The 13,356-nt window shown below is 48.4% G+C and overlaps 1 protein-coding gene across 8 annotated transcripts in view; it reads left to right on the top strand.

Moving 5' to 3' along the window:
• The window catches only part of ARMC8 (armadillo repeat containing 8), a 206,968-nt gene that overhangs the window by 180,864 nt on the left and 12,748 nt on the right, over positions 1–13,356 (top strand). For all 8 annotated transcript variants that reach the window (XM_054039451.1, XM_054039456.1, XM_054039457.1 and 5 more), the window contains one exon: positions 12,886–12,981. In XM_054039451.1, coding sequence (XP_053895426.1) covers positions 12,886–12,981 — 96 coding nt within the window. The remainder of the gene's footprint in view (positions 1–12,885; positions 12,982–13,356) is intronic.

The following is a 13,356-nucleotide window of genomic DNA, read 5'->3' as shown; positions in this document are numbered from 1 at the left end:
CCTGAGGCAGATGCAGAAAAGTCAGGCAAGGAGGCTATGGCACCGCGGTGATGGCCTGAAGTCTGAGAGTAGCACAGACCTCTCAGAAAGAACAGGACCCAGCGCCGAGGACATCACGGTGGCAATGGGTCATGTTGATGCCGTGGAACGGCGATTCTGGGCATGGGAAACAAGCACTGAGTGGTGGGACCGCATAGTGCTGCAGGTCTGGGATGAATCCCAGTGGCTGCGAAACTTTCGCATGCGGAAGGGAACTTTCCTGGAACTTTGTGAGTTGCTGTCCCCTGCCCTGAAGCGCAATGACACCCGGTTGCGAGCTGCACTGAGTGTCCAGAAGCGAGTGGCCATAGCCCTCTGGAAGCTTGCAACGCCAGACAGCTACCGGTCAGTCGCGAACCAGTTTGGGGTGGGCAAATCTACCGTGGGGGTTGTTGTGATGCAAGTAGCGAAGGCAATCGTTGATGTACTGCTGCCAAAGGTAGTGACCCTGGGAAACGTGGAGGCGATCATAGATGGCTTCGCAGCGATGGGATTCCCAAACTGCGGTGGGGCCATAGATGGAACTCACATCCCTATCCTGGCACCGGACCACCAGGCCAGCCAGTACATTAACCGAAAGGGCTACTTTTCCATGGTGCTGCAAGCACTGGTGGACCACAGGGGACGTTTTACCAACATCTACGTGGGATGGCCGGGCAAGGTTCATGACGCTCGTGTTTTCAGGAACTCTGGTCTGTTTAGACGGCTGCAACAAGGTATTTACTTCCCGGACCACAAAATAACTGTTGGGGATGTGGAGATGCCTATAGTCATCCTCGGGGACCCAGCCTACCCGCTAATGCCCTGGCTCATGAAGCCCTATACTGGCGCCCTGGACACTGAAAAAGAACTCTTCAACTACCGTCTGAGCAAGTGCAGAATGGTGGTGGAGTGTGCTTTTGGCCGTCTCAAGGGGAGATGGAGAAGCTTACTGACTCGCTGTGATCTCAGCGAAACCAATATCCCCATTGTTATATCAGCTTGCTGTGTGCTCCACAATCTCTGTGCGAGCAAGGGGGAGACCTTTATGGCGGGGTGGGAGGTTGAGGAAAATAGCCTGGCTGCTGATTACGCACAGCCAGACAGCCGGGCGATTAGAAGAGACCAGCGGGAAGCGCTGTGCATCCGGGAGGCTTTGAAAGCAAAGTTCCTGAGTGAGCAGGGTAACCTGTGACTTTAAAGTTTGTGTACAGAGAAGCTGAACCTGCCCCCGTTTCTTTACCCAGTTAATGTTGACTATCCTATCCAGTTACATACCCCCTTCACCCCCCCTCCAACACACGTGTCGAAATAAAAATAGTTCTACTTTGTTAATGCACACCGTTTTCTTTACTACTGTTTTCGCGGGAATTTTTTAAAACTGGGATGCAGACTGTGGTGCGGAGCAGGTGTAGTGTAGTGACGCGAATGAAGCTTCTAAACTCAAGGATTGACCGGCTCCGCTGCGGTGGGATGATTGTTTCAGCGGAGCCTGTCACCCCTCCTGATCGGGACTGTGTGTATGGGGGGGCTATGTGACTTTGTGGCAGGGGGAGGATGGTTACAGATCCCCTGCTGCGTGGCTCTGTGATCCTGCATAAGGACCACCGCTTAAGATCTGTAACTGCCCTCCCCCGCCACAAAGTCACAGAGCAACCCACCCCCCACCACATAACATGAAAACCACCTCCCAGACTAACCAGGGTAACTAGTCACTGCATCACTGCACTGTCTATGTGCCCTGCTGCTGTGCCTGCCCCCGCCTATGTACCCTGCCAAAGGTGACTGTCCTGTCCAATTACCAACCCCCATTCCCCTCCTCCTCCAAAAGAACATGATTGAAACAGTAGTTAACAGAAACGTATTTTTTATTATCAACTACACATGGAACTGGGAGGTGAAACTTGGACGGGGGCTTGTGTCAGGCGGGAAGGAAAGAACTTTTCAAATTTTGGGGAATGAGAGCCTTCTGCTACTAGAGCTCTCTGCAGGGGTGGAGTGAGAGTTAGCAGGGACTCTGCCGCCTCTCCTTCTTTGCACTTTGGGTGAGGTGGGTATGGGACTTGGTGGCGGGGGAGGGCGGTTAGAGATGGACTGCAGCGGGGCTCTGTCCTCCTGCCTCCGTTCCTGCAGAACATCCACAAGGCGCCGGAGCGTGTCTGTTTGCTCCCTCAGTAGTCCAAGCAGCGTTTGAGTCGCCTGCTGGTCTTCCTGCTGCCACCTCTCCTCCCGATCCATGTTTGCTTGGTGCATTTGGGTCAAGTTCTCCCGCCACTGGGTCTGCTGTGCTGCCTGGGCTTGGGAACAGGCCATAAGCTCCGAGAACATGTCCTCCTGTGTCCTCTTCTTCCTATGCCTAATCCGCGCTAGCCTCTGGGAGTGTGATGCCAGGCTAGGTTGTGAGACAGTCGCAGATGGGGCTGTGGAAATGGGAAAAAGGGAGTGAATTCCTCGGAAAGATAAATGTAGTTGTGAACAAAGAACATAGTCTTTCTCTGTGAACAAGACCATGCACAGCACCTATCACATGCGCACTCAGCACAAGGTCGAATTCTCGGCCTTCGCATTCAGTGCCTGGGGTCTTGCACAGCACATTTGAGAAGCGGGGCAGCACAACGGAATTTCTGTTGCAGGCAGACATGGTAAGCCGTAGACCTGTGGCAGTTTAAAACTTTTATATTACCACTGGCCTCATTTCACATTTAAAGCAATGTCAGTCCCTGCTGCCAGCAATCCGGCAAGCGGGAACTCTGCCCCTGTCCCACCCCCTCGCGGCTGTCCCCGGGAACGATCCCTTTCGGCTGCCCCTCTCCCACCTCCACCGCGTGGCTGCAAACCAGCGGTTACAGTTCTGTAAAGGAACGGTCAAGCAGTCCCAACACTAACATTCCCCTACCTAATTCAAAGCAGGTCACCATGGGCGACATCACCCTGATGAGGATCTCTGAGAGCGAGAGAGAGAGAATGCTCCGGGAAAGCCTCCAAAGACCAGGGCCGTATGCCGCCCTGCTGTGCAGAGCAATGATTCCCGAGTACTTGATAGTCTCGTGGCGCGGCAACGTGTCGTACTTCGGAAGACCCAATAAGGCCGCTCTCCCCAGGAACCTCATGCAACGGCTTTCCAATTACCTCCAGGAGAGCTTCATCGAGATGTCCCAGGAGGATTACTGCTCTATCCCCGGACATATAGACCGCATTTTACTGTAGCTGCAGTAGTAGGGAATAAACAGTAGAGCGGCTTGGGCAGGACAATCACGGAAAACCGGACATTGCTAGATTTTTTTTCAAAACTTGCACTGCCCATGACTGAACCGTTAAGCGCCTAGGGCAAAGTAATCATGAACAACCCATTCTTTTAATTGTTAATATTCCTGTTCTGTTAAAAATAAATGTTTAGATGTTTACAACACTTACTGGATGATCCTTCCCCAGGTTCTGTGTCCGGGGTAATGGCTGGGGACGCTTGGTAGGGGATCTCTGTAAGGGTGATGAAGAGATCCTGGCTGTCGGGGAAATCAGCGTTGTGAGCGCTGCCGACTGCCTCGCCCTCCTCATCTCCTTCCTCATCTTCCCCGTCCCCTAACATGTCCGAGGAACCGGCCGTGGACACTATCCCATCCTTAGAGTCCACGGTCAGTGGTGGGGTAGTGGTGGCGGCCGCACCGAGGATGGAATGCAGTGCCTCGTAGAAACGGGATGTCTGGGGATGGGATCCGGAGCGTCCGTTTGCCTCTTTGGTCTTCTGGTAGCCTTGTCTCAGCTCCTTGATTTTCACGCGGCACTGCGTTGCATCCCGGCTGTATCCTCTCTCTGACATGTCTTAAGAGATCTTCTCGTAGATCTTTGCATTCCGTCTTTTGGATCGCAGCTCGGAAAGCACAGACTCATCGCCCCACACAGCGATGAGATCCAAGACTTCCCGATCAGTCCATGCTGGGGCCCTCTTTCTATTCACAGACTGCACGGCCATCACTGCTGGAGAGCTCTGCATCGTTGCCAGTGCTGCTGTGATCGCCACGATGTCCAGACAGGAAATGAGATTCAAACTGGCCAGACAGGAAAAGGAATTCAAATTTTCCCGGGGCTTTTCCTGTGTGGCTGGTCAGAGCATCCGAGCTCGTACTGCTGTCCAGAGCGTCAACAGAGTGGTGCACTGTGGGATAGCTCCCGGAGCTATTAGCGTCGATTTCCATCCACACCTAGCCTAATTCGACATGGCCATGTCGAATTTAGCGCTACTCCCCTCGTCGGGGAGGAGTACAGAAGTCGAATTAAAGAGACCTCTATGTCGAACTAAATAGCATCGCAGTGTGGACGGGTGCAGGGTTAATTCGATGTAACGGCGATAACTTCGACATAAACGCCTAGTGTAGACCAGGCCTTAGATGATGATAACTGACCTTTTGGGGGAAAAGAGAAGAAGTTAGTTGAGATGGGCTGAAGCTGTTGTTGAAGTCCAGTCCCATTTCCTAGTAGACAAAACAAGACACACACACAAAGTGGGGGAGAGAAAAGAACAGCAGAGAGAAAATACAGCTTCTCTCTCTGATGTTGACTCTCCCTTGCATCCTCACTGCTGGAGAAACACAGGCACAGCACAGTCTTATCAGCCACTCTAAAATCTGGCATATTTCTGCCAGCGTCAGACCATTCAGGACGTTGTGTGTAGTTGCCTCTTTCAGTTCACAGACTTACAGCAGTGTTGCAAAATATGTGCGGCCAGCTAAATCAGACTCTTATTAGACAGAAGGAAAAAGGAGGGTTAGGAAAAAGAAGAAATAAGGTGGGGGAGTAAAAGGACACATGGGGGGGGAGAAAGGGGAGGAAGAGAGACTGTCTCACATACCAGGCTGTGTTTGGGATTTAACTGGAGCTGGTGGAGGTGGCAGTGTCTCTTTCTGGTCTGGTCTGATCACTATATCTCTCAGAATTAGGACAAGGAAGGTCCAGGGTCCCAGAAGATGGCAGGGTTGGGGGGATGCCATGATGGTGAAGCTTCCTCCAGTAGTCAATTTTTCTCCCAAAAGTTTCTTTAAGGACCCAAAAAGGGATTGATGGATGAAATAGCCCATCCCCTCATTATTTTGTCATCCAATTAGGCCTAGTTTCTGACACACCAATTTTGACTCATTGATTTTCGGACTCATGTTTTTCTTGGTTACCAGGCATGGTCCTAACACAGTCCTTGAATTATATCAATAGGCCTTTTTGTTTGGGCTAATTCAGAGTTTGTCTCCCTTTTGCAATTTTTCACATCAACATTTATTATTATAGGTTATTGTTATGCTTTATATGAACTTCGATTCACTTTTTACAATTGAGCTCATAGAGTAAGTTTGTAGACCCATTTATCACAACAGAGAGTACAGTGTGTCCCTTAAAGGTGGTGGTTTTGGGGGGAATCAGCATGAGGAGAATGAGAAGGGAGGTGGGAGGGGGAATGCAAAAAGGCAGGAAGGAGGAAATGCAGGGGGAAGGTGGTGGAAGGTGGCACTAGCTGAGGGAGAGATTGAGGTACTGCAAGGTGTGAATGGGAGGGGTACGTGCTGGATGTGAGGGATGCAGCAGCAGGTAAGAGGGGAAAAGTGGCTTTTGCTTGGGGAGATAGGTGAGAGGGTGGCTGGGAGTTTGCCAGGGTAGTGTGGGAGGGAGAGGAGGGAACTTACCTGTGAAACAGTGCCTCTGCCAATGGCCATGCTGCAGGGATCACACAGAGAGTCCACGAGGAGGAGAGTTAGAGATTGAAGGAAGGAGAGAGGCAGCTTTGATGCTCCCCAGTGGCTGCCTTTATCTTTGGTGTGTTGGTGATGGTGGTGGCAACAAGGGTAATCATATATGCAGCCAAATTCGGACATTGCTAAATCCCCAGTAGGCCCAGAACAAGCCAAAGCCAGAAGGGTTTTTACTAATAACAGGAGCAAAAGAAACACTATAGAGAAAGTAGTTTCTTAATAAATTAGGCACGAGATTAAATTAATGATTCTAAAATAGCTGATGATGATCAACTGTTTTTTCAAATATCAGGGTGTAGCCGTGTTAGTCTGTATCTACAAAAACAACAAGGAGTCTGGTGGCACCTTAAAGACTAACAGATTTATTTGGGCATAAGCTTTCGTGAGTAAAAACCTCACTTCTTCGGATGCATCATCACTCCTTGTTGTTTTTTCAAATGTATATAATAAGATAGAGATCTTGATAATTAGGAAGCCATAAATAACTCGCAGACATAGCTTCTGATAAAGGCAGATAAGGGAACATATGCAGCTCAGTGGCTGGAATGGCCTGCATCTCAGGCGGTTCAGGGAATTGACTAATCAACTTATGAAACCTCTGAAATGTATTTGAAAAGTCATGGATAACTAGGAAAGTACTATACAGAAGAGTTGGAGAAGAGCACATAAACTATAATTTATAAGGGCCTTATCCTAAGAAGTGCTGAGCACCCTCAACTCCAAGAACTCTTTTCAGGAGATGCTCAGCATCTGGGGGCTTGTTTTCACTGCACAGTTAACTCAAGCTGTAACTTAAGTCCCATCCACACTCAAACCCTCAACGCGGGTGTGGTGGTGCTTTTAAGTCGAGTTGGCTGGACTGTCGGGATAGAGACTAAAGCTCAAGTCGGCTGCTAACACAATCGCTCTGTAGCGTGGGTCCAGGCTAGCTCCACTTGGGTGCTAGTCCTCCAGTGTTTTCCCACAGTTCCCCCAGGTGCCCAGAAAGGACAGACAAGTTCTTCCACAATTCACTGGGAAAGAACTCATGGAGTAGCTTAACTTAGTTCAATGCAAATAACCAAGGGATATGACCCCAGAAATCTTTGCACCACACAAGTGAGTCTGGACACAGCAGCTGGGGTGTTATTTTGCAGCCTGGCTGCTCTCACTTGAGCTAGGCTAACTCAAGAGTTGTTACTCAAGTGTAGATAATGCAAGATAAACGTGCAGTGAAGACAGACCCTTGCATGATTAGACTGGTGAAGAACTTCTCAAAATAGTTTTGGCAAACAATCCCCCAACCCCATCACTTGCATCATTTAAAATGAGTCTGGACAAAGCAATAGATTATGTATGACAGGGAACAGCCTCTGCCTCCCGTGGGCATGAAGAAGGACCAGATCTTGGTATTTTCCAGCTTCTCATGGCACAGAAAGAAAAATGTTGAGTCTTTATTTTCTAGTGTATTTCATCCTTTTTTATACACTGAGAACTGCATCTCCACAGACAGACTTGTATGCATCGGAAGAAGTGGGCTGTAGTCCACAAAAGCTTATGCTCTAATAAATTTGTTAGTCTCTAAGGTGCCACAAGTACTCCTGTTCTTTTTGCGGATACAGACTAACACGGCTGCTACTGTGAAACACACAGACTTATGATTCTTCGAGCGCTTGCTCATGTTGATTCCAATTAGGTGCATGTACACTGCATGCACAGTAGCCAGAAGGTTTTTCTCCTAGCAGTAGCCATCAGGTTGGCTCAGGCGCCCCCTGGAGTTGTGCTTCCATGGTGCCGTATTAGGCCTCTACCGATCCGCTGCCGCTTCAGTTCCTTCCTACCACCTGTGACGGTTAGCTGGAATGCTCATTCTCTCTCGCTTCGGCAAGCCTTTCTCCCTAGTAGTCTTCAGACTTTTCTCCTGTAAATAGGTAAATCAATAGGTAGTAGGTAGGTAGGTAGGTAGTCAGTAATATCGTTAGAATTCCAGTAGGGAATTGTTCTGGGGGTATCCCCGTCATCCCCCTCCCCGGTACCGGGGTTTAAACCCTGTGCAGCTTGTAGCAAGCCTATGCCCAGGAGTGACCCCCACACTTCCTGCTTGAAGTGTCTGGGGGAATCGCATCAAAAAGATCATTGCAAGATATGTAGGGGATTTTGCCCCAGGACTCAGAAAGAGAGGGATCAATGTCTGAAGATACTTCTGAGGCTGCCCTCCATCCCCACTTGGAGCTGGGGTCAGCTGAGCCAACGCCAAGCCCCTCAGCATTGGCATGCAGTGCTCCGGTGTTGACACAGGAAACTTTGGTGCCAAGAAAGGACTCGGGTAGAGATCCTCAGCACCGACAGGGCTCTGTACATGGCAGTGCGCGGCACCGGTCCTTGGTGCACCACGCATTCTCTGAGGGCCAGGAGCAAGGGGCAGTCCCGGTTAGAACCTCATCTTCATCCTCACCGTTGAGGCAGTGGCTGGAACCTCCATGGCTTCTGCACTTGAGGACAATAGGGTCCACCAGCAGCTCCTAGAGATCCAGGTTGAGCAGGTCTCTGAGACATTGGACCTCATGCTTGACATCCTAGCCCCCTCTGGTCCCTCCCGAGTTGCCCTACCTCTCATAAAAAAACATCACAACACACCACCAAAACGCTGTGGCAGACCCTCGCCTCCCTGCCATCGACGGCAAAAAGGACAGAAAGTATTTTGTTCCCTCTAAAGGATTTGAACATTTTTATTCACATCCACCGCCAGACTCTCTAGTGGTGGCGGCAGCAAATGAATGGGAACGCTGAGTGCACCAGGGCCAATCGCCTAAAGCCCATGATGCGAAAAAACTGGACCTTTTTGGGAGGAAAATCTGTTCTACCAGTGGGCTGGTATTTGAATTTCAATCCACCAGGCGGTCCTTAGTAGATACAACTTTAATTCCTGTGGGGCTATGTCTAAATTCACAGGGCTTCTGCCAGAAGACTTGAGGGCAGAGTTTTCCACCTTGGTGGAGGAGGGAAAGCTTCAGGGTCAAACAAGCAGCTTCTAATGCAGGAGGTGCACACACTCCTAAGTGTGGGGGCTGTGGAAGAGGTTCCTCAGGAGCTGAAGGGCAAGGGCTTCTATTCCCGATATTTCCTAATCCCAAAAGCCAAAGGCGGCCTCAGGCCCATCCTAGACCTGCAAGAGCTCAACAAGTTCATGAAGAAACTGAAGTTCCGCATGGTCTCCATTATCCCTTCCCTGGATCTGGGGGACTGGTATGCCGCCCTCGACTTGAAGGACACTTATTTTCATATTTCATTAACCGTCCCACAGAAGGTATCTCAGGTTCATGGTGAACCACAATCACTATCAGTTCACAGTCCTCCCCTTCGGCCTGTCGGCGGCACCTCAAGTGTTCACCAAGTGCATTGAAGTTGGGAATGATTTCTTGCGGAAGCACCAGGTGCAGGTGTTTCCATACCTCAACGACTGGCTGATCAAAGGCTGCTCCAAAGCGCAAGTGGACGCACATGTGAGCCTGATAAGAGCAACTTTCAACAACCTGGGCCTTCTATAGAACATGCAGAAGTCAACTCTGTCCCCCGGTCAGAGGATAGACTTCATAGGGGCAGTATTGGACTCAAAACAGACAAGAACGTTTCTATCAGGGTCTCATTTTCAGACCCTTTGAGACATCATACAAAGACTCATAGAACTCAGGAGTTGCCTAAAGCTCCTTGGCCACATGGTTGCCTGTACTTACATAGTACAGCATGCAAGACTGAGACTCCGACCTCTTCAGGCATGACTAGCCTGGGTTTATCGACCAAAACCGGACAGTCTAGACAAGCGTCACTCTTTCCCGGCCAGTTTTCAAGTCTCTCCTGTGGTGGCTCAGCCCGCATGCGGTGTGTGCAGATATTCCCTTCTCCAAACCGCAGCCATCCCTGTCACTGGTTATGGACATGTCAGCGATGGGTTGAGGAGCACATCTAGGGGAGCTCAGGACTCGGCCTCTGGTCCTAAGTGGAGCTCTCACTTCACATCAACGTCAGAGAGCTGAGGGCAGTCCGTCTGGCATGCCAGACCTTCCAAACTCACTTGGAGGGGAGATGTGTATCAGTCATGACAGACAATATAACAGCAGTGTTTTATATAAACACACGGGGGAGCACACTCCTCTCCCCTGTGCCAGGAAGCCCTCAAACTTCTGCATAGCTTACTCAGTACACCTGGAGGCATTTTATCTCCCCGGAGTTCAGTATGAGTTGGTGGACTGTCTCAGCAGGTCCTTTCACAACCATGAGTGGTCCATCCTCCCAGATGTCGTGAACACTATCTTCTGACAGTGGGGAATTCCTCAGATAGACTTGTTCACCACAAGACACAACAGGAAGTGTCCTCAGTTCTGCTCCTTCCTGAATCACAACCTGGGCTTGATTGCAGATGCATTCCTTCTTCCCTGGAAGGACCACCTCCTTTATGCGTTTCCACCCATCCCACTCATCCACAAGGTGCTACTCAAGATTTGGAGGGACAAAGCCTCGGTGATATTGATAGCTCTAGCCTGGCCACCTCAGCACTGGATACATGTCTCTTCTGGAGAGGTCAGTGGAAACCCCAATTACCTTACCGCTGCTCCCGGACCTGATAACTTATAACCACAGCCGCCTTCAACACCCCAACATCGAATCTTTTCACTTCACAGCTTGGAAGCTCTATGGCTAAACCCAACGGAGCTGGCTTGCTCTGATCCAGTTAGGGAAGTCGTCCTTGCAGTAGGAAACCGTCCACTAGGACCACCTACTTAGCCAAATAGAAGAGATTCACAATTCGGTCATTGCAAAATCGCACGTCTTCTACGCACTCGACAATATCCTTTATCTTGAACTACCTCCTGCACCTAAAGCAGCAAGGGCTTTCTATGTCATCAATAAAAGTCCATTTGGCTGCCATTTTCACCTTTCACCCAGGCGTGGCGGGCTGGTCAGTCTTCATCAACCCAATAGTTGGATGCTTTCTTAAAGGGCTTGACAGGTTATACTCTCAAGTACGGCAGCCGATCCCAGCCTGGGACCTTAACCTTGTTCTTTCCAAACTAATGGGACTTCCCTTTGAACTACTTGTGACATGTTCTCTGCTCTCTCTCTCCTAGAAGGTGGCAATAACCTCTGCCAGGAGGGTATCTGAACTTAAGGCCCTAACATCTGAGCCTCCTTACAATGTTGTATAAGGACAAGGTTCAGCTTTGGCCACACCCAGCCTTCCTCCCGAAAGTTGTCTCCCAGTTTCATGTTAATCAGGATATTTTTCTCCCAGTTTTCTACTCCAAGCCACACACAAAGAGCCCGGAACAAAAACTCCACTCCTTGGAGGTTCGTCGGAGCCTTCTATATCGAACAGACAAAGCTGTTTCAAAAATCTATTCAGCTATTCATCACAGTAGCAGACAGAATGAAAGGGCTCCCAATCTCTTCTCAAAGAATTTCATCATGGATTACATCATGCATCCAGATGTGCTATGACCTGGCGAAAGTACCTGCCCCCACTCTGACAGCGCACTCCACAAGGGCGCAGGCATCTTCAGCGGCATTCCTGGCCCAGGTTCTGACCCAGGAAATTAGCAGGGCTGTGACATGGTCCTCAATCCACACCTTTACTTGGAATGGAAGAGCAAACGGTCTCTGCACAGATCATCTCTAGATGAATAACATCCTGTATCACGGCTGCATATGAGATGGCTTTGGCTATGCCTCCTCAGCAGATATGGGCTCACTCCGCAAGAGCACAAGTGATATCGATAGTGTTCCTCGGTGACATTTCCACACTGGACATTTGGAGGGTGGCCACATGGTCTCCATAGGAAATTAGGTTTGTTAGTCATAATAGTCCATGCTGGCTATTCCTTATAATGCTATTATTCTCTAGGTGCTCACAAATTGATTGTTTAATAATTTGTTCCAGTATCTTCCCAGATCTCAAAGGCTGACTGGTCTTTAATTCCCTGGGTGCTTTTTGTTTCCCCTTTTTAAAGATAGGTACTAGGTTTGCCCTTCTCCAGTCCTCTGAGTCCTCACCTGTCCTCCATGAGTTCTCGAAGATCATCGCTAATGGTTCTGAGATTGCTTCAGCTAATTCATTAAGTACCCTAGGATAAATCATAGAAGAGTAGGGTTGGAAGAGACCTCAGGAGGTCATCTAGTCCAACTTCATCAGGCCCTTGAATTACATCTAAATTATCTAAAAAGTCTTTAACCTGGTCTTTCTCTATTTTGGCCTAGGTACCTTTCCCCTTGTGGTTAATATTAATTGTGTTGAGTATCTGGTCACTGTTACCCTTCTTAGTGAGGACTGAAGCAAAATAGGCATTAAAAACCTCAGCCTTTTGATGTCATCAATTATTAGCTCCCCTTCCCAACTAAGTTAAGGATCTACACTTTCCTTCATCTTTCTCTTGATCCTAATGTATTTAAAGTACTTCTTCTTGCTTTTTATGTCCCTGGGTAGGTGTAACTCATTTTGTGCTGTAGCCTTTCTTATTTTTGTCCCTACATGCTTCTGCTATTCTTTTGTACTCCTCCATAGCAATTCATCCACTTTTTGTAAGATTCCTTTTTGATTTTCAGGTCACTAAAAAGCTCCTTATGGAGTCATATTGGCCTCTTATTATTCTTCCTGTCTTTCCTTTGCATTGGGATAGTTTGTAGTTGTGCCTTTGCTATTGTCTGCTTAAGAAATTGCCAGCACTCCTGAATTCTGTTTTTCCTTAACTTCCTTCCCATGGGACCTTACCTATCAGTTCTATGATTTTTAATCTGCTTTTTTGAAGTCTCCTTCCTTTCCTTAGAATCATTAAATCTATCATTTCATTATCACTTTCACTTTCCACCTTCAGATTTGTTACAGGTTCCTCCCTCATGATCAGAATCAAGTCTAAAATGGCTATCCCCGATGACTATGATTGTTCTATTAGTGTGGTTTCGTCAAGAACTCAGGGCTAAATTCTCTGCTGGCATAACACCATTGGAGTCAGTGGCATTGAGCCAACAGAGTACTTGGTCCTCAGTGTAACAATCTGGAAACTCCAGATTCTGATAAAGAAGTGTTCACCATGAAAGGTTGGAACTGTCAGGAAAGCTATGATTCACAGATGTACTGCAAATGACAACTTTCTCTCTTTTTCAGACATTATGTATACTCGCCAACATAGCAGATGGAACAACAGCAAAAGAACTCATTATGACCAATGATGACATCTTGCAGAAAATTAAGTATTACATGGTATGGGGAATTTCTTTGAAGGGTCTGCCCTCTCTTCTTTGCAGGAGTTGAAAGTGGGTACTCTAACATGGCTTAAAAGTTCTACAAATGACTGGTATTCAGTATCAAACACTTAATTTCTAGTTTCAGAGTAACAGCCGTGTTAGTCTGTATCCGCAAAAAGAAGAACAGGAGTACTTGTGGCACCTTAGAGACTAACAAACTTTTGTTAGTCTCTAAGGTGCCACAAGTACTCCTGTTCTTCTTTTTACTTAATTTCTGTATATCTATCTGTACAGAGAGCATGTGTTAGTTCAGTTCAAACACTACATGAAGGCAGTGTTAAGGCTGGTGACTCAGTCAAAAGGGAAAACTAAAAATTAAGGCTCCCACAGC

The sequence above is a fragment of the Malaclemys terrapin genome, chromosome 9 (assembly GCF_027887155.1).
Source record: "Malaclemys terrapin pileata isolate rMalTer1 chromosome 9, rMalTer1.hap1, whole genome shotgun sequence".
NCBI lineage: Eukaryota > Metazoa > Chordata > Testudines > Emydidae > Malaclemys > Malaclemys terrapin.
This window is presented reverse-complemented; position numbering and strand designations above follow the sequence as displayed.